Source organism: Salvia splendens, chromosome 8 (assembly GCF_004379255.2).
Source record: "Salvia splendens isolate huo1 chromosome 8, SspV2, whole genome shotgun sequence".
NCBI lineage: Eukaryota > Viridiplantae > Streptophyta > Magnoliopsida > Lamiales > Lamiaceae > Salvia > Salvia splendens.
In genome coordinates this window covers 30005416-30026125 of record NC_056039.1, presented here as the reverse complement: position 1 = coordinate 30026125, position 20710 = coordinate 30005416, and the positions used below count along the sequence as shown (strand labels likewise).

The 20710-nt window shown below is 41.7% G+C and overlaps 1 protein-coding gene across 1 annotated transcript; it reads left to right on the top strand.

Moving 5' to 3' along the window:
* Window positions 1-11781: 11781 nt before the first annotated feature.
* Window positions 11782-12564, top strand: LOC121746053 (pre-mRNA-splicing factor CWC22-like). The gene has a single exon (XM_042139983.1). It carries the CDS (start codon window positions 11782-11784, stop codon window positions 12562-12564), a length of 783 nt encoding a protein of 260 aa, XP_041995917.1.
* Window positions 12565-20710: the final 8146 nt, after the last annotated feature.

Here is a 20710-nt window from a genome sequence, read left to right as displayed (position 1 = left end):
CTAAGAAACTATAACACTCTCAATTGGTGATCAAGCAATTGATAGGAAAAGGCACAAGAATAATTCAAACAATTGCAAGAGCAAGATAAAACGAAGTCAGTTGGATTTAAAACTATGAATCAATGTATCTTCACTAAGAATTCTACGTGAAAGGTGCTTAACTACTCATGTTCATGGTAGAAAACAAATAGAAATTAAGAAAAACAATGGAATTCATGATACGAATTACAATTGGCAGAGGAATTGAAGCTTGAATCTTCAATCTTCTTCCAAGAGTTCTTCAGAGAGAGAGAGAATGTGTGTTTTGCGACTAGTAGAGAATGCCCAAGCTTAACTTAAATCTTCCTTCTTATTCTTCTTTTCTAAAAATCGTGTTTGCACTCATAAAAACAACAAAGTGACGGACCCGGTCGGTTGGAATTAATCCACAGGAAAATCACCCGGCCGGGTGAGAGTTTCTGGAATTTCGCATGCTTTAGCAGGCTACCTGGCCGGGTACAATTATAGGGTAATAATTCACCTAGTCGCGTGAGATTTTCTGGACAGCTTAGTGTTCGTAAAACGACCATAACTTCTTCTACGGGACTCCGATTGAGGCGTTTAAGACACCCACGCAAAGATCTTTCGAAGACGAAGAGAATGATATGCATTAGAGGCTGATTGAACTTCAAAATCTCCAATAAAATTGTCTCAAACCAAGGCTACTGCACATCAACATATTTTGTACCTTTTTCTACATATTCTTAACAAAATGGTCAAAATACCAATATAATAGAGAAGTAGATATAAACACGCCTAATAATAGACGAAATATGATCAAATTCATACAAAACCACCCTCTAAAACCATGTAAAATCCAAGTATGTCAGCCGTCGGGAAGAAAAACAACTCAGGTCACGTCCCCGGGGAGAGCAATATCCGGTTAGATGGGCATTCACGCATCTTTAATGATAGATCGGTCAATATTCACTCTGTCACTAAGTATGTTTAGTGCCTAAATTTCGATGATTAGTGACGGATAATTCCGTCACTAACCTGCGATTTTTTTGTAGTGTGTGGTATGTCGTTTGTTGGGTAAAATCCAGATGTTATATTTCTGTAGTTAGTTTTACAGAAACTAAATAGTTTGATTACTGTGGAGTTGCTTTTTAGTAGTGTTAGGACAAAAAGCAGTTCGAGCTGCTCCACATGTGCAATCCCATTATTGCGATATCGGACCCATGTTTCTCTATCGCTCTCGTTCAATCAAGGCGTTGGATTTTCTTTTCGTACCAATTTTTTCTTTTAATTCTGCAAACTATCTCACATCAGTCTGAAGCCTCTTGGTTTGTGTTTTAAAAACAAAAACCATGACTGGATTGATCTAAAGCTGATAATATACTATTACTCTAACGTTGGCACAATACTAAATGCTTTTCCTCAAAAGAAAATCCTACCAAGTTTCAATATCAATCAAAATCATAAGAGCAGTAGATAGCATATTTCAACAGCAATCGAAATCAATTCCAGAATTAAATGGACTTTTGTTTATGTTTAGACAAGATTAATGAATTTAATTTATGAGAATTAGAAAACTACTACTCCATCTGTCCCTCAAAATTATGAGTTTTTTTTTCATTTTTAGTTTGTTTCTGAAAAGTATGAATATTCTAATTTTGAAAAAAAAAATTCTCTCTAATGAGGTGAGACTCATTCTCCACCAACAATACTATAAAAAAATTTTCTATCTGTCTCTCTCTTATTTTTACCAATTATGTATTAAAATTCATGTCAAACCAAATGTTTATACTTTTCGGGAAGTAGGGAGTAATATATTTAGAAAACAAGGAGTATTTGATATATTATGTTTGAATGGAGGAACAATAATGCTAATGAATTTTAATTAGTAGGTTATGTAATCCATAGATATTGACTTCATATAATTAATTGTATTATTAATTAATTAATTACATGATGTATGATCAAATATAATAAAATGATACTATGATATTGCAAAATTAGGAAAATTCAAAAATAACATGTTTTCTAAATTTTTCATTAGGGCTGTCAAATCGTGCGGGTTGGGTAATCATCGGGTCAACCCGTTATCGACCCAACCCAATAAGGTCAAACCCAATCCGACCCGAATTCATCTGGTTCTTATCGGGTCTCAACCCAACGGGTTCATGTCAGGTTCGTGCGGATTATCGTGTTGTCCAAAAAAAAAGCCAGCCCTCTGTTAGTAAAGTAAGTTACTATACTATATTGTTTAACACGACATAATAACGACTAAAACATGATATTATACGATTAGAACAAGATATTACACGCTTAAAATAAGTTACTACCCATGAGACTATTTTTAGTTGAAGAATGGAGTATAATGTAGTAGACGTGAGAAGATATTTGAGTTGTTTTGAACATTTTCTCTTCATTTTATATCCACATAAGCAATGTAAGCTTCCTTTTACTATTTGTTAAAGTTATCTAATCATTTGTTGTTTTGCAGATCACCAAATCTTAAACGACTTAAACTTGAAACTTGCCTTTTCATATCAGGAGTTTGTTCAACTAGAATGGTTGCAAAACTTAGACAGCCGGAAGAATTGCACCTTACTATAAGACCAGGGATTGTTGCCCCCACATTGCTGCTACTGGTAATTCTTGCACTTTGTTGAAATCATTCTCGTGCAATGGATTTAAGTGCAAGCTTCCCACATATGAATATAATGATCATAATGATCGGCTCCGGGATGTGTATGCTCTTGTAATTAGCAAAAGTATGCCTAATCTACGCCATCTTCAAGTTTTTGCTCATTGGATGAGAAATAAAGGACTTAACTCATACTTGACGGTTGTCCACACCTTGAATCACTTGATATCCGACAATGTTTTGATCTCGATCTTCAAGGGGATTTGGGGAAAAGATGTCGTCAACAAATAAAATATCTAAAACTCCCTAATGACTCAGTCAGTGATGTACCGTGGCCCAATTGCGATGGTGGCGATCCATTTGGTGCTTCTTCCTTCAAAGTTGAATATCATGAATATGACTATTATAAAGCACATCAACAACAACTTCAGTAGATAGTAAAATTATGTTTCTTCTATTGAATCTTGACTTTTTTGTTTTGCATTCTGGATTAAATGTTTTATAATTTATTAAATGCATTAAAATATTACATTAAAAATTTTGCACTAAATAATGCATGTATTACTATTGATATTGATGTGAATCACATTATTCATTAATATTACTTCAACTATTTTTTTTCTTTTTCTTCTCTCATAATCACATCAAAACTTGTAACATCCCAAAAATCACTATTTTTAAGAGTACTTATTAGTGGACTTTATAGAAAAGAAAAGTTTATATTTCACCATTTGATTTTTTAGGAGATAAGAATTTAAAAACTAAAGTATAATAATCATTATAGTTTAGTGCAATTTGATCATTTGGAAAATAACTAAAAACTGTAATAAAATGGGGGCACTCTTGGTGCGGACCGTCCGTGCTGTCACCTCATTTTCAAATAAATACTAGTAGTACATTTTAATTAAATTGTAATTATGAATATCTTATAAACTTTTATTAATATATTTTAATTGTGTATTTACAAAATACTCATTTTAAGATACTAAATTATGGACTAAAAAAATTCGTTTCCTAACTAGTACTAGTAGTAATAAATACGTTAGGTACGTCAAAAAAAAATAATGAGTTAGACTTCCGATCTTAAGAGCGTCCACTATAACGTGGACGCGGCTATAGCCGCGAGCGGGGCGATGGCGGGGCAGAAGCGGGGCGGCTTATAGTGGGAAGGGTGTCCGCCGCGGGGGTGGACGCAGCGGGTGAGGGGAGGGACGGCGGACGCGGAATCGCCGCGTGCGGGGCGAGGACGCGGCTGAGGGTGGCAGAGAGAGAAGGAGTGGGGCTATAGCCGCGGCTGTCTATTGCAGTAGCCGCGGCTGACGCGGCGGCACGGCGGTTCGAGAAGGGGGGCGGCGGTGGGAGGGGGCTGTCCGCCCCCTATAGTGGACACCCTAAGGAGTACTCCCGTGTCCAATAATAAATGTCACATTCACCTTGAAAAGAAAAGTGGCATGAAGCACATTTTTAGTTTGTTCTACAAAATATATCACATTTCATTTTTATAGAAAAAGTTATCTCTCATATTAATTTAAATATAACTATTTTTTTCTTCACTTAACACACAAAACTACATTTTCTGAAATCTCGCGCCATTACTCAAGTGTGCCTTCTATTATGGACGGAAGAAGTACTATCATTATTTATTATTACAATATGTTAATAACTACTCCATCCGTCTCAACTTAATTGTCACTCTTGGAGTTGGCACGAGTATTAAGAAATGTGAAGAAAAGTTGATTTCAAATAGTTAGTGGAATATGAGACTCATTTTTTTGTATTGGTTTTATAATAAAATGTGAGTAAAGTGAGTTAGTGGAATGTATGACCTACTTATCATTTATTGTAAAAATAAAGTGTGACAATTAAGTTGAGACGGACCGAAATGGAAAAGAGTAACAATTAAGTTGGGACGGGAGAAGTATGATAGGGACCTCAACACCCACTCCAGCAGCACTAAAAGTCGAGCAACCCGAACTCAATTCACACTCACGTCACAGCTGCTCCAGCCGAGGCCAAATAGCTCGATACTGTGGCTTCACGACTGTCGGCCCAATCATTCTCATGCAGCCCAGATGTCGAGTAGAGCTCATCCCAGCAAGAGACGTCAAAAGCCCGAGAACCACATCTCACCAAATCTAAAGATATCATCACAAGGTATTTCTTATTCTAAGTCAAGGATTTGGTGTATATCAATATCATTATCTCTCGTATCTTTTAGTTATTTAGTCATTCTAGATTCTATAAATTAGTGGTATGTTTAGCATTATTTTCATTGAGAAATATGAAATAAACTTATATTATCATTCTTGTTCCAAATCGTAGAACCTCCACTAGGGAAGCGTTTATTGTCGTTCTGTTCTTCATAATCGTTCGAGTGTTCGAGTGCTCTATTGCTACTTCGATAGGATACACAATCCTATCAACTGGTGCTTCCATTGATTTACTCTTTCTCCATCACAAGTGATTTCCCTCCAACACTCATACTCAAGCCACCACGCCTATCCTCAAAAGACCCACGCTCACAATCCATGGCTTTAGACTCGATGAATTCAGAGGCTCCGCCTCCGTCGAAGTATAGCCTCCAAGCTTTGGCACGGCAACGTGAATCGTTGCTTAAGAAGATCGAAACTCTAGCTTTTAGTAGACACATGACCGCAGATAGACATCAAGTACCGTCGGACCAAGGTACGGAGACGCCTGCGCCGAAGCATGAATATTCTAGCCATGTTCATAGGAACATAGAGGAATCCCTCGCCAAGCTCACGGCTGCCATCACTGTGGTGAGACCGAAGGAGCCACCGGACAAACAACCGGTCGTAACAACGCAACGGGGCTGGTCTCTTCCGCCGTCGGTCACAAACGCACCGCTAGGTATCAAACCCTGGGCCATACCACGCCTCCGCCGAGAGCCACCACGTTTCGACGGAAAGAATGCCCCAGATTGAATTCGTAGGATCCAAGAGTACTATAATCACCACTACATACCGCTAGATGATCGTCTTTATCTTACACAATATTTATTCGATCACCCAGCATCATATTGGAGGGAATATTGGGAGGAAACTAACAAAGGAAAGAGTTGAGATGATTTCTTGTTGGCCGTAAATCAGCGGTTCGACCCTGAATTTTACAAGCCCTATGCGGAGACCACCTTCCATGGGCGGTTTATGGGGATAGGATGGACGGGCCGTGAGAAGCGACCCCCAACTGCACAGCGGCGTACCCAATCGCGAACCAGGAGACCAATCGCTTGCCACACAGCGAAACGATGAGGTCACACAGGAGCTATTTGATGCGACATTCTTTGATGAGTCAGTTGCACGTGTGGTTGATGACAATCAGCTAGATGTTCTACCTTCAATTGAGTTTATGGATTCTTCGTTTGGAAATAAGTTGGAGGTGGAGTTGGTTGGGACTGATATCCTTGTTGGCATAGATTTCACATTGAACTCTAGTAGGGGGCTTGAAGTGAAGAAGGGTCGGGGGAATTGTAATTGAGAGTTCAATGCGCCTTTCGGATCCTGAATTATCTGCAGAGATTTTTCACACAGGGAATGACGAGATGGGACCGCCCTACCCAACAACCCACTCTTCCTTGTCTTTTGAGTCATCGGATGATGAGGAGCAAGATAGTCATGCTTCTCATTTGAGCAGCTCTTGATTCGATACCGCTGAACGTTCTCCTCCAGTGTCATCAGTAATTACCGAAAGGGTAAAGTTTCTAAAAGCTCCAAAAGCTTGAATCATCGTTCGACATCAGTCTGTTCCAATCCCGACACCGGATTTCACATTAAGCTTGTCAAAAAGTGTGATGCTGAAGATGGCGATGGTTTTCTTTATTTGGAATCCCCACAATCCATAAAAGATTTTCCATATTCAGCAACTCCTACACTTTCTTATAGTGATGATATGAAGTCTTGTCAAATTCTGTTGGGTGAAAGTATTGATACATCGATTTCACAGCCGCATCTGCTGACCCTTGAGGTGGAGAGTTATCCCTTGGATTATATGTATCCCAAGATGAAGGATGCGTCCTTTTCTAGAAATGCCGAATGGAGCCGTGCATCTCTTCAATTTGGTGCAAGCAATGGAGTTTATATATTTGATCCGAGTGCTTTTAGGCCGGATGATAGTTGCAATCAAGCGGCATCTGATTTCTTAGTGGCAACTTGTCTTTGCTTGACTCAGGGATTTACCAGATGGAGTACTGCAGCCGTGAATGTCGGCATCGGTCGATGGACTATGGGAACTGTTAATAAGAGGAATGAATTGGCCCATTTTAGGGACATACAGGTTCTAAGTACACAAGATCTGACGATGTGTCGCCCCCATGTCGAAGTGTGTCGTATTACTCTTCAATTTGGTGCAGCCGATGGAATCCACATATTTGACCCAGGGGCAAGAGCCTTTGAGTCAGATGTCAGTCGAGCATTCTTTTCGTCGGTTTATGAGCTTCTCCTCCTGCGTTTTTTCACCCTTCGCCTTGAGGACAAGGAGATTTTTATGGGTGGGGGAGTTGATAGGGACCTCAATACCCACACCGGCAGCATCAGAAGTCGAGCAAACCGGACTAAATTTACCCTCACGTCACAGCTGCTCAAGCCGAAGCCCAACAGCTCGATACCGTGGCTTCACGACTGCCGGCCCAATCATTCCCACGCAACCCAGATGTCGAGTAGAGCCCATCCCAGCAAGAGACGTCAAAAGCCCGAGAACAACATCTCACCAAATCTAAAGATATCATCACAAGATATTTCTTATTCTAAGTCAAGGATTTGGTGTATATCAATATCATTATCTCTCGTATCTTTTAGTTATTTAGTCATTCTAGATTCTATAAATTAGTGGTGCGTTTAGCATTATTTTCATTGAGAAATATGAAATAAACCTCTATTCTCATTCTTGTTCCAAACCCTAGAACCTCCAGTATGGAAACGTTTATTGTCGTTCTGTTCTTCATAATCGTTCGAGTGTTCGAGTGCTCTATTGCTACTGCGATAGGATACAAAATCCTATAATAATAATAATAATAATAATAATAATAATAATAATAATTGATGATAGAGTTAGACTTTTGATCACAATTTGGATATAGATATAGTCATATAGATATAGTGAGACTTAGGGTGTCCACAATGGTGGCCATTGAAGGCCACCAAATGTGGCCCGGCCACCATTCGTGGCTCTTATGTGGCCATCCGCAATGGTAAAAGCAACAAAATTAACAAAAATAACAAGGGCCACCAAATGTGGCCCTCTAAGAAAAATTTAATTTATTTGGTTTTTTTAATGTTATTTTTTAATTTAACTATATTAAATTTTAGTAGACTAATAATTTGGGAAATAAACATAATTTAATAAAGTTACGAATTAGAGATAAATTTCCGTCGTACTTTTGATAGGGGAAAATTCTACAACGAAAATTTTTAAAAAACACAACATAAAAAGATAAAAAATGCCACCGCTACCTACTCGGTGGCGTCATCGGAATCCGGCACATCTTCTTCACCTCCTCCACCGCCGCCGACACCGGCCCCACTGGCGCTAGCTTCGCCCATCTCCGACCGAACGGAGAAGCCCAACTTCGACCTCAATCTAAGAATGAGGTCGTAGTACATCATCTTGGTGATAGGGTCCGTCGACTTCTCGTACAAGGACAAGTTATCCGCAAGTTGCTTCATCATCTGCACCTCCAGTATTTGAGTCAACGCCGCGGTCGGTGAAGGGCGCAGTGCCGCCGCGCTCGCCCGAGAGACTTTGGAAGCGGTTCTAGTTTCCCGGATGGCGGCTTGTTGGCCCTGCGGGCGCTGGCGCCTCGACATTGTCGAGGGGGGCTCATCCCTCACATCGTCATTCAGGTCGAATGCACGTGAGTCGCTACCACTGCTGTAGGTGCCGTCGGCCTCAATTTTTGTCCGCTTCCCATTAGGACCGGTCTCATCATCGCAGATCACCTTGAATTGAGGGGAGTCTCGGAGAAGCATGTATTCATTCTAGTAGGTGAACTTGGGCCAATGTTCAGTATTAAACAACTGATACGATAACGCCCGTACGTCGGCTTCGTTGTGGCCGCTTTCGGCATTCTAGAGCTGTTTCTCGTAAATGCTCCTGAACCTCTTCACAGCTCTACTGATCCGGCCAAACTTCTTCCGGATCTGGCCTTCATCACGTCCGGCACTGCCTTCTGGTTTGAAGTCGTTGTACACCGTCAGGACGCGCCTCCAGAAGCAAAAGTCGGTCTGATCCGTGCCGATGACCGGATTCGTCGTGACCGCCTCCCAAGCCCGCGCAACAGCGAGGGATTCGTCGTTGTTGTACTTCTCGCCCCGCCGATAACCACCGCCTCGGCCACCGCCGGTTTCCGGCTCTCCGTCTCCGCCTCCCCCGCCCCCTGTGGGCCCCTGCTCTCTGCCGCCTCGCCCCCCACCGCCACCGTCGCCGCCTCGCCCCCACCACCGACGGTTCGGCGACCCCCGGTGGGGGCCTCCATCTCCACACTACCGGATGTCGGGGTCTCCGGTGTACCCATCAACTGTTCCCATGTGAATCTATCAGATTCAGACAGAGGAGACTGGGAGTATTGGAATTGGGAGGATTGGAAGTGCTGGGACGGGTTGTTGATCGCGTCCATATTCAGTCGGTAGTCACCGAACCCCGATGGTTGGCGAACCAAGTTCCTCTGCTGGGATGACTGGACCCGGAATTGGGGCGATTGCGGACTCCACATCTGATTGGGGAAGTTGTCGTATCCCGAGTCTCCATACCCCGAGGAATTACCATCTCCACCTTGCATTTTTTGTAGGGTTTGGAAGTGTAAAATGAAGAGATTGGAAGTGTAGAAAGAAGTGAAAAAAATGGAAATAGAAGTGCATATTTATAAAAAAATTTCGAAATTAAAAAAAAAATTATTTACGCAGCCCGCTGCAATGGAGGGCCGCGTCCGCGGCCGCGGCTCGCCCCGGCTCTCGGCTCTCTGCAATGGGGGGCCGCGCACCGAGCCGCGGGCCGCGGCTCCCCATTGTGGACACTCTTAAGGACACTAGATTTGCGTATAATTTAGTATGATACTGATAAGTGACAGATTTGATAAGTGACAGATTTAATGATGAAAGGCTATCAGGATTGCTTGTGTTTGACAAGAAAACAACAAACTAAAACGCCAAAGGCGAATATAATTTCGTTGGTGCATGTGATCATAACAAAATATTACTGCCGACTTTTAATTTCGTTGGTGCATGTGATCATCAAACAAAATACTACTCCTTCTAACTTACAATTTCGATGGAATGAAAGATCGTCACTCCATCCCTCGCCATACTAATCTCATTTTACTACGGTGTACTATTTTAGATTTTCATTGATAAAAAAAAGTCTCATTATGTTTTACAAAAAGGGAATTAATATTCAATTAACTCATTTTATTTATATTCAATAATTATATTAATAGGATTCACATGATCACATCCCACTCATTTAAAATTTATGGCAAAAGCAAGTTAATGAGTAACGAAGGAAAAAAAATCAACCATTCAATATTTTAAAGCATATATTTTTAGTTTAATGCTAGATTGCAAATAAATCATTTAATATTTTTTAAATAATACTACTAATGCATATTAATTTCCAAATATTAAATCATTTAATATTTTTTAAATAATACTACAAAATTTAAATAATTTATTTTTAGATAACATTACAAAAATTAAATAATTTTGAGAAACATACAAAGATTTAATAATACTACAAAGATTTTAGTCCACAAAAATCATAAAAGTAAATAAACATTAAAAATCACAAGTTTGGTGTTGTAACCCACTCCTCAAATCAAATACACCTCTCAAGAGCTGAAGCGTAGAATAGTAAAAATTGAGACATAATTTGGGATTTATGCAACTAAAGTACGTTATTTTTCGTGCAAGTTCGTATTGGGTTTTAATGTCTGTGTCAAAATTTATTGGTCCTATTTATGACATATATAAGCATGTTTCATTTAGGAGAGAAGCGCTCCCACTGCATCAACATTCAACTAGGATGATAGAATAAGAAGCATTTAGAGTAATGGGCTCATTTGATAATAAACTTTGTAAACTAAATTCTAATGTTATCTGTATCGCCGACGCTGAGCTTCTTATGGTTAAAGTGTAACTACAAGTCTTATCAATACCAGATGATAAGCACATCTCTATAATCATCATCGTTCTTTCTCAAAATAACTCACATCCACCCGTCACACTAAACAAAAATTGCAACAACAATCCGAATTTTGATATTTCTTTCATTAGTATGATCGAAGTCATGCATTTGTGCAACGGCATCAACTTAATAATTCTCCAAGTACATATGTAACAACACACAATTTCAAAGGCTAACAAACATACACCAAACATTGATCGGTGTAATGATCAGGAGACATGTTCTAACTTTATTTTTTTTTACATATTCTAACTTGTTCTTTATAATATAATGCACGCCCAGAATAACCTTTAGCTAGGGCATTTTTGTACTGAAATGTGTCCTTTTTCTAAAGTATATTAAAGATTGTCGTAATGATTTGTCATACATTTTAAGATTCAGAAGCACAAATAAGATTTTTTTTTTCTCGCGATTTTAGCCTCTTTGTGTTAGAGATTGAAATCAATTTGTTTAAAAATCGTCATCAATTTATAATGCAATGATTTATAATGTGTAAGTATTATACCTAAAATAACTATATGAAAAGCCATAAAAGGTATTTATGTCAATGTTACTTATGAAAATGAGTAACTTATTATTAACAAATTAGTTTCATGAAATTAGCTAATTTGCACAAATATGAAAATGGCATGTTGGCGGGACCATTTTTGTAAGGAGATGAGATCTAATGATTATTTAGTCCTTTTGCCTCTCGAATTCAACGAATCCTATGGATGCAGAGACAAAATACGTCATGCAAAATTAATTGAGACAGCAATGTCCATTTTCTTACTCTTAATTTCACAATTATTAATGTAATTCCCAATCACAAAAGCCTCTATCCTCCAAACGCAATAAATTCACAACACTCACTCACTCACTCACTCAACCACTTCTCCATTCATCATTCAATTCTCCCTCCTCTCCACCACCGCCGTCGCATGTGAAAACCGCCCACATTCCTCCCAAAAACATCAATGGGCTGCTGTATCAGCACAAATAAATCCAATCCATCCCATAAAACCGGCCACATTCCCTCCTCCGCCACCATACACGGCATCGTTAGCAAATCGCCGCCCCCAAGCCACCCTCTCGCCGAAGACGAAACAGTCAAAGAAGTCCTCTCCGAAACCCCCAAACCCCCAATTCCGATTCCGAATTTTCACAGCAAGCACGAGAGCCCGTTCATCAAATCAGCGCCTCTGCTGAAAAACAAGGAGCGCCACGCCGCCGTCGGCATCAAGCCGCAGTTCACCGCCGATGATCTGTCAGAGGCGTCCGAGATCTGCAGCTCTCTCAGCGAGAGCGTCAGCGCTACCACATCCGTCACGGACAGGAGAGCCGAATTGCGCGAGCTACGGCAGCGGTCTCCGGCGAGGTCAAGGAGCAGGCTATTTTCCGGCGAGCTGCATAGAGAGAAAATGGTAGGGAGATCTCCCGCAAGGAGATCCGAGCCCTCGCCGGGTCGGGCCCGACCCGTGCCCGCATCCGGATACGGGAGGAGAAGAGATACAGGGGAGAGCTCCGGGAGAAGGTCGAGGTCGCCGGTGACGCGCGCGGATCCGGGTCTCGGGCGGGCGCAATCGGCGAGGAGGAGAACGGGTAAATCACCGGGTCGGGTCGCGCCCGGGTCCGCGGAGAAGATCCGGAAGTTGGATGGAGGGAACGAGAGTGGCGGTAGCAAGTGGCCACCGACGAATGGGAGCAACGAGTCGCTTGAAAACCCGCTCGTGTCCCTGGAATGTTTCATCTTTCTGTAGTGAAAGTGTAGCTACGGTAGGGGTAGTTTTGGAATTATGTAGAAAGGGCGTGGCCAAAATGTGTGGTGATGGTGTAAATAAATAGTCAAAGGTAACTTGCTAATTTTAATGAATTAATCCGTGTGTTGTTGCGGAAATGGCTTCGTCACTTTATTGAATGAACTCTTTCCTTTTTTCGGATCCGAAAATAATTTTGTAATTTCTGCCGTTATTAATGAGATATGCTCGTATAGATTCGCCTTTGATTTTGTTTTTCATATCATTTCCTGCAATAAAATCTTTCTTTTTCAGTTTGGCCATGTCGAGATTTCCTATCCTAGATGAAATGATGCAAGTCAGCCAGCTTGATCAGAAATTCGTCACATCACATAACCACAAATATTTATATCACTATTAATGCTTAAGAGTAAAAAAAATTAGTGTTTGTAAATTCCATTCTTACATAGTACTCCTACAATTATGAATTTGCTTAGAGCAAAATGCAGACATTTTTCATCTAGTTAAAATATTCTAAAGAGTTATATAAGTCCGTGGTCTATATTAACTGGGTACACAAAATTAAAAAAAAAATTGTGATTTGTATTTATAACCTATATATGTGGGTACATAAAATAAGAAAATTGTGTTTAATTTATAATTTATGACTATCTATATTAGTAATGGAGTACATTAAATAGAAAATTGTGTTTAGTATTAGTATTAAAATAAATAAAGTTTTTGTTTGTAATTTTTTGTGGTATTGATAATGCTGGAATTTTCGCGATTAGAGCATCCACAATGGGGCGCCCTATAGTCCGCCCTATAGGGCGCTCTATGCTCCGTCACATCATCATTCTATCCTCCTACCCTTCCACATGCAGGGGGATACCCTAAAGTCTGCCATATAGTTTTAACTACTATTTTGTATTAGTTTTTTATTTTTATGTTTGCAAATATATCAATTATCAAGAATAAATATAAAAACACCACAAATAAAGGCAAATCCTATTGTCAGTATTTATTTATTATTTTATATTTTATGCTTGCAAATATGAAAAATCGTCCGAATTCATTATTGAATTTAGAGAGAAATTGAGATGGGGAAGAGAATGGAGTGAAAGGTAAGAAATGAAGTAAAAAAAATTGGTGACATATATAGAAGAAAATATAAAACAAATTAAAAAAATAGTGAAAATTGTGCATCGTCCGGACTATCCTCCTTACCCCCCGCAATGGGGCGGAGGATAGGCCGGAAGATGCAAAAAATGGTTCATCGTCCGCGGACTATGCATAGGGCGCGGAGGAAGGAAATGACATAGGGCGTGGAGCTGCAGTGGGGGCGGGCTTTAGGGCGCCCACTGCGGAGGCTCTTAGTTAAAGCATGTTGTCTTAGTCATATAAATTAGTTGGTGGATTAGGGCATCAGCAGTGGGGCGCCCTAAGGCGCGCCCTATGGCGCTCCACGTCATCAGTTTTATCCTCCTACCTCCCCACTTGCAGTGGGGCGCCCTAAGGCGCGCCTTATGACGCGCCACATCATCATTTTTTTAATATTTACAAAATTCATACGAATTTAAAAAAACTTAATAAATTAAATTACGAATTTCAAAAACTTCATTTCATTTAATAAAAATTAATACATTACAATGCGAATTAAAAAAAACGCAAACTCAGCGACGGCGGTTACGAGCCCACACTTCTTCAATCATGTCGCTCATGAGCTGCGCATGATCCTGTTGGTTGCGCATTGAGGCCTGTCTAGATAGAACCTCATTGAAGCCTAACGGTAACCCTCTATCGAGTGTCTTGGTCGACGTGTCGGACGAGCTAGATGCACGGTCATCTTCATTCCAATCGGAGATGCTTCCGCCTTCATTCTCGACTATCATGTTGTGCATGATTATGCACGCATATATGACATCGGCGATGACTTCCTTGTACCAGGAACGAGCCGGCCCTTTCACAATTGCCCACCGTGATTGGAGCACACCAAATGCCCGCTCGACATCCTTCCGCGCCGACTCCTGCTTTTGCGCAAATAAAACCCTCTTCTCACCAATTGGGCAGCTGATCGTCTTTAGGAAAACTGGCCACCGTGGGTAGATCCCATCGGCCAAGTAGTACCCCATATGGTATTGGCTTCTGTTGGCAGTGAACTCGATGGCCGGGCCGTTGCCGTTACATTGCTCGGTGAAGAGGGTGGACGAGTTGAAAACGTTAATGTCGTTGTTCGACCCGGCTACGCCGAAGTAAGCATGCCAGATCCAGAGTCGATGGTCAGCGACGGCTTCGAGGATCATCGTCGGGTGGCTGCCCTTGTATCCACTTGTGAATTGGCCTCTCCACGTCGTCGGACAATTCTTCCACTGCCAGTGCATACAGTCAATGCTCCCGAGCATCCCAGGAAACCCGTGCGCCGTCTCGTGAATCTGCATCAGACACTGGCAATCAGTGGCAGTCGGCTTGCGCAAATATGTGTTGCCATAGGCCTCTACTATCCCCCGACAAAAGCGCTTCAGACACTCACGGCCTGTAGAATCCCCGCAATGGAGGTACTCTTCAAAAAGGTCCACCGGGGTGCCATATGCCAACTGCCAAATAGCAGTCGGGCACTTTTGCAATGGTGTAAGGCCGGGTTTGCCGATGTCGTCCTCCCGAAACGTGAAGTATTCATCACGTGAAGACAATGTCCGAACAATGCTGAGAAAAAGGTACCGCGATATTCTAAACCGGCGGCGGAAAACAGTTGGGCCCCATCGTGGTTGATTGGCAAAATAGTCTTCAACCAGACGTTTGTGAGCTTCCGGGTGGTCGCGTCGGACATACGTCCTATGTCGAATAGGCCTATGGACTTGCTCAGCCGCCGCTGCCGCCACCTCCTCCTCGCGCTGCATTGCCGCATAGCATGCCGCCATGGCCTCTTCAACGGCTGCATCTAATGCTTCTGACGTCGAACTACCGGACTCAGACGAACTAGAACTATTGGTGTCGTCGCCGAGATTCATTTTGGTTGGATGTTGAGAGAGAATATGTAAAGAGATAGTCGACATATTCGTATGTACAAATGAATGAGAAACGAGATTTAAATAGAAAATCAAAAACGCGTGCCATCGTCCGCGACCATCGTCCGCGTAGCCCACAGTGGGGAGGACGATGGCGCGGCCGATGGCTTATCGTCCGCGGCCATCGTCCGCGTAGGCCGCAATGGGGCGGACGTTGGACATCGTCCGCGCTATACTCCGCGCCCTTAGTATAGGGCGCGACGATCGTCCGCGGCCTATGTCACGCACCCGCAATGGGGCGGACGATGGCGGGCCCGGACGATGCGCGCCATCGGGCGTGTCATCGTCCGCCCCATTGCGGATGGCCTTAGCCGTTATTATAGCATTGAAACCGAGAATCATTTAAAGGATTTAACGGGGAATCGCGGCCATGTTAGCCTATTGCTATTGTTTTTTCTCAACCTTTTTTCCGACATATTAGATTTGGTGGAATCCGATGATGGAGTTGAGTAGGAAGATAAATTTTGGAGGTTTCAAACTTCAAAGTTTGTTGTGGGTTAATTTTGTAATCTTGTCTTGTTTGGAAACTTTTGCACACAAAATAGCATGAGGCCACCGGCAATGCGTTACGCGGGTGGCTTGAAGCTCGTTCCTCCGTGACGAGACGCGCGCGGGACGCATTGCAGCGTCCCGCCGCGTCCCCAGTACGCCGAGACACACGTCTCTCCGAGACGGCCCGCGAGAGGTCTCTTCACGCTGACGCAATAAATCATTTTTTTTAAAAATTTGAATTAAATAAAAAAATTAAAATTTGAAAAACGGTAATATTACCGTTTTCGACCGTTTTCCTATATTTTTTTATTTTTTTTACTCTATAAATACTCTTATTTCATCATCATTTCACACACAAACACACATCTATTCTTCTCAAATCATCTCTCTTTCAACTCCAATTTTCATCTCAAATCAACTCTTTTATTCTTCCCCCAAAGTTAATCGATATAATGGATCCATATGAGGAAATGCGTTGAATAATGGAAAAATCACTTGAAGAAGATCGACGTCGGGAGGCGGAGGAAGCCGCGCCGCCCCAAAGACGCTCCCGGATTGCATCCATCGTAACCGGGAAGAAGCCGCCGTAAGGTTAGTCCGCGACTACTTCTGCGATAACCCGGTTTGGGGAGATACCTACTTCCGTCGACGTTTCCGCATGCGGAAACCGCTATTTCTCCACATCGCAAATATATTGGCAGCCCGGGAAGAGTTCTTCCAAGAAAGGTTCGACGCCGTCAGCCGTCCCAGCCACACGACGCTGCATAAATATACTAAAACAATCCGTCAACTTGCGACTGGACAAACGGCGGATGTGTTCGACGAATACCTTCACATTGGAGAAAGCACTGGGAGAATGTGTTTGATCCAATTCTGCAAAGGCATCCGGGCAGCCTTCACCGACGAATTTCTCCGGAGGCCAAGCATGACAGATTGTCAGTTTCTGCTCCACCTTCACGAAGAAGTGCACGGATTCCCAGGGATGCTTGGCAGCGTCGATTGCATGCACTGGCAATGGAAGAATTGCCCTGTGTCGTGGAGGGGTTCATACACTAACGGCCACAAAGGCACCCACCCCACTGTTATACTCAAGGCCATTGCCGACTACCGATTATGGATCTGGCATGCGTACTTCGGGGTCCCTGGATCGAACAACGACATAAACGTGCTCCACCAATCCGACCTCTTTGCCGAAGTTTTGGATCGTAAAGCGTCGGCCATCAACTTCATCGCTAACAACCAGCGGTATAAAATGGGGTACTATCTTGCCGACGGCATCTACCCGAAGTGGCCAACCTTCGTGAAGACGTGCAACAGGCCTGCGAACGCAAAGCAGGCTCTTTTTGCGCAGAAGCAGGAGGCTGCTCGCAAGGATGTGGAGAGGGCGTTCGGGGTTCTCCAAGCACGCTTCAACATAATCAAAGCCCCGGCTCGTACGTAGTTCATGGAGAGTATGGTCGACATCATGTATACGTGCATAATCTTGCACAACATGATTGTCCAAGACGAGGGACCTGAGGCGGGAAATTGGTTCGACCCTGAAGCCCCCGGAAACTCTACCGCAAGTAGTCCGCCTCGCAGTGGAGTGCATCCGTCTATACAAGAACGGTTGTCTATTTGGGCAAGGACGCGTGACTCTACCGCCCACGCCCAACTTGAAGATGATCTAATGGAGCACATTTGGGCAAAATTTGGCGGAGGAAATTATTAAATTATGTATTTTTAATTTTTTTTGGATTTTACGAATTTTATGGTGTAATTTTATTTTATTTAATGAAGTGTGTTTTTATTAATTGAATTTGTTGGGAATAAAAATAAAAAATGAAATTGAATAAATAGTAATTTAATAGACGGTTAAGGGACGGATAAGAGATGGAGGGTTGCAGGTTCTGTCCATTAGTTAAGAGATGAAGTAAAAAAGTACAGTGGGGCCCATGAATAATAATTTAAGAGACGGTTAAATGACGGATAAGAGACAGCGTTGCAGATTGCCTGATTACACACAGTTTTGTCCTCATCGCCAAATCTTTTTTATCTTATGAAGACCCATTCCTCTGTTATCCAGCCTCGTCAATATTTGGGCTTGTACATTTGGATATAATTCTTTTGAGCAATGTTATATGATCATTCCAAAAATATTCATTTTTTTTATGAATAAATAAATTAAATATTCATTTGGATATAATTGGATCTAGTCTTTGAACTATTACAATTATGAACTGATTCTTAGTAGTACTAATTTTTAAAAAATCGATTCGTTTTTCAGCTATTAAAAATAGTCTACATACATATAAATAAGGCGTGTCACATCGATTGATGGAAATTTAAGGGATCTTACTTGTAACTCTATCCAAAGTTTGATTATTGGTTAGCAATTAGTATAAAGTAGTATATAAATGGAGGGTTATTAGAGTGTCCACAGTGGGGAGCCGCGGTTGGTGGCTCGGGGCCGCGGCCCCCACTGCAAAGAGCCACGGATTGCGGCTGAGAGCCGAGGGCCGAGAGAGAGCCGCGGCCCTCCACTGCAGAGAGCCACGATTTGTGGCTCAGCCACCGAATTTTGTTTTTTTTTTCGAAAATTCTTTTATAAATATTACATTTCCATTTCCATTTCTTCCCACTCCATTTTTTACACTTCAAAACCCTAATTTTAATCCTATCAAAAATGGAAGGTGGAGATGGTGATTTCCCGGGATATGGAGACTCGGGATACGGCAACTTCCCATCATCCCAACCGTGGAGATCGAGTCCAAACCCCTCCAAATTTTTAGTCTAATTAAATTTATTGTAGTTAAATTAAAAAATATAATTAAACAAAACAAAAAAATTAATTTTTATTTTTGAGAGGGCCACATTTCGTGGCCCTTGTTGGTTTTTGGTTTTAACCATTGTGGAGGGCCACGGAGAGCCACATTTGGTGGCCGGGCCAACTTTGGTGGCCCTCAAGGGCCACCATTGTGGACACTCTTAGGGATGGGGCAGGCAGCAGGCTGCATCAATCCTATCCCTTTGTTTCACATTGAGCCCAGAAAGGGGCATGTTTGCTGTCTGTGTTATTTGGATTGAATTATAAGGCCATGAAAATGATCCCCATCCAACTTCAAAAAAATATACACTATTGAAATCAAAATTGAAGACTGGTATGGGAATGAGCATAGTACTATAATACATAGAAAGGCCATGGGAAATATGTAATTCCATGTTGCAACTGCAGGAAATGATATGAGATTAGAGTAGAGACATATACAAAAACTATGATCCCATATCACAAAAAGCAATGGTAGAACCAAGAATGTGCATCCATTGTTACTCCCCCATCAGTATCAGTGCAGTTGATGTGGCAGCCATTGCACTCGCTCCGGTGGGCAAGGCACCGGAGCAGGATGTGCGATGAAGGTCGGGATCTTGTTGCCCGGCATCACCACCGATACTTCTCTTGCATTTACACTTATCTGCAGCCATTTTATTCTGTCAAGTTCTATATGTTGTATACAAATGTCACACTTGTTATATGCTCAAAGCCTCAAATGTGTTGAATGGTGTAGCACCGGCGATCGACTTCACCGTCAATGGAAATGTATACCACATGAGTTACTATCTCGCCGATGGTATCTACCCAATGTGGTCTACTTTCGTGAAGACGCTCAGTAACCCGCAAGACCCGAGACGGGTTCTTTTTGCGCAGCGTCAAGAGTCCGAGCGGAAAGACGTCGAAAGAGCCTTTGGGGTCCTTCAAGCCCGATTCAACATTGTGAAGGCCCCGTCTCGGCTATGGTACGTGAAAAATATCGCCGACATCATATACACGTGTATTATCTTACACAACATGATTATAGGCGACGAAGGACCGAGGGCGGCTAGCTTTTACGACGAGGATGAAGCCGGAAGCTCAAGCGCGAGGTCTCCCCCACGCCGAGGCGTGCATACGACGGTAGGTGAGAGGATCGAAACAAGGCACACAATGCGCAATACCCGAACCCATGTTGAGCTACAAGAAGACCTAATCAAACACATGTGGGCGAAATTCGACCACGAGTATTGGGTTTTTTAATTTTATGAATTTAATTATGTAATTTTTAATTTTTAGGAGTTTAAATATGTAATTTTTATTTTTTAGAATTTTAATTATGTAATTTTTAATTTTTAATGTATTTTATAATATTATTCTGGATAGTTTTAATGCATTTTAATTTTGTGAAAATATTTTTATTTAAATTGAATAATATAATAGTGGGGCCCTTATGCTCATCCTTGCGGAAGAGCACAGATGTGGATACTCTTATGATAAATAACTGATTTTTAGTACTTCAAAATATTCGATTCGTTGATAATTTCAGCTATTAAAAATAATCTACATATAAATAAGACGTGTCACATCGATTGATGGAAATTTAATGATCTTATTTGCAACTCTATCCAATGTTTGATTTTTGGTTAGCAAATATCACAAAAATATATAAATGGAGGGTAAAGGATTGGGCACGCTGCATCAATCCTATCCCTTGTTCCACATTGAGCCCAGACAGGTCATGTTTGATGTTAATTTGCTGTCTGTGTTTGATTTAAATTACAAGGCCATGAATATGATCCTCATCCAACTTCAACAAAGAATA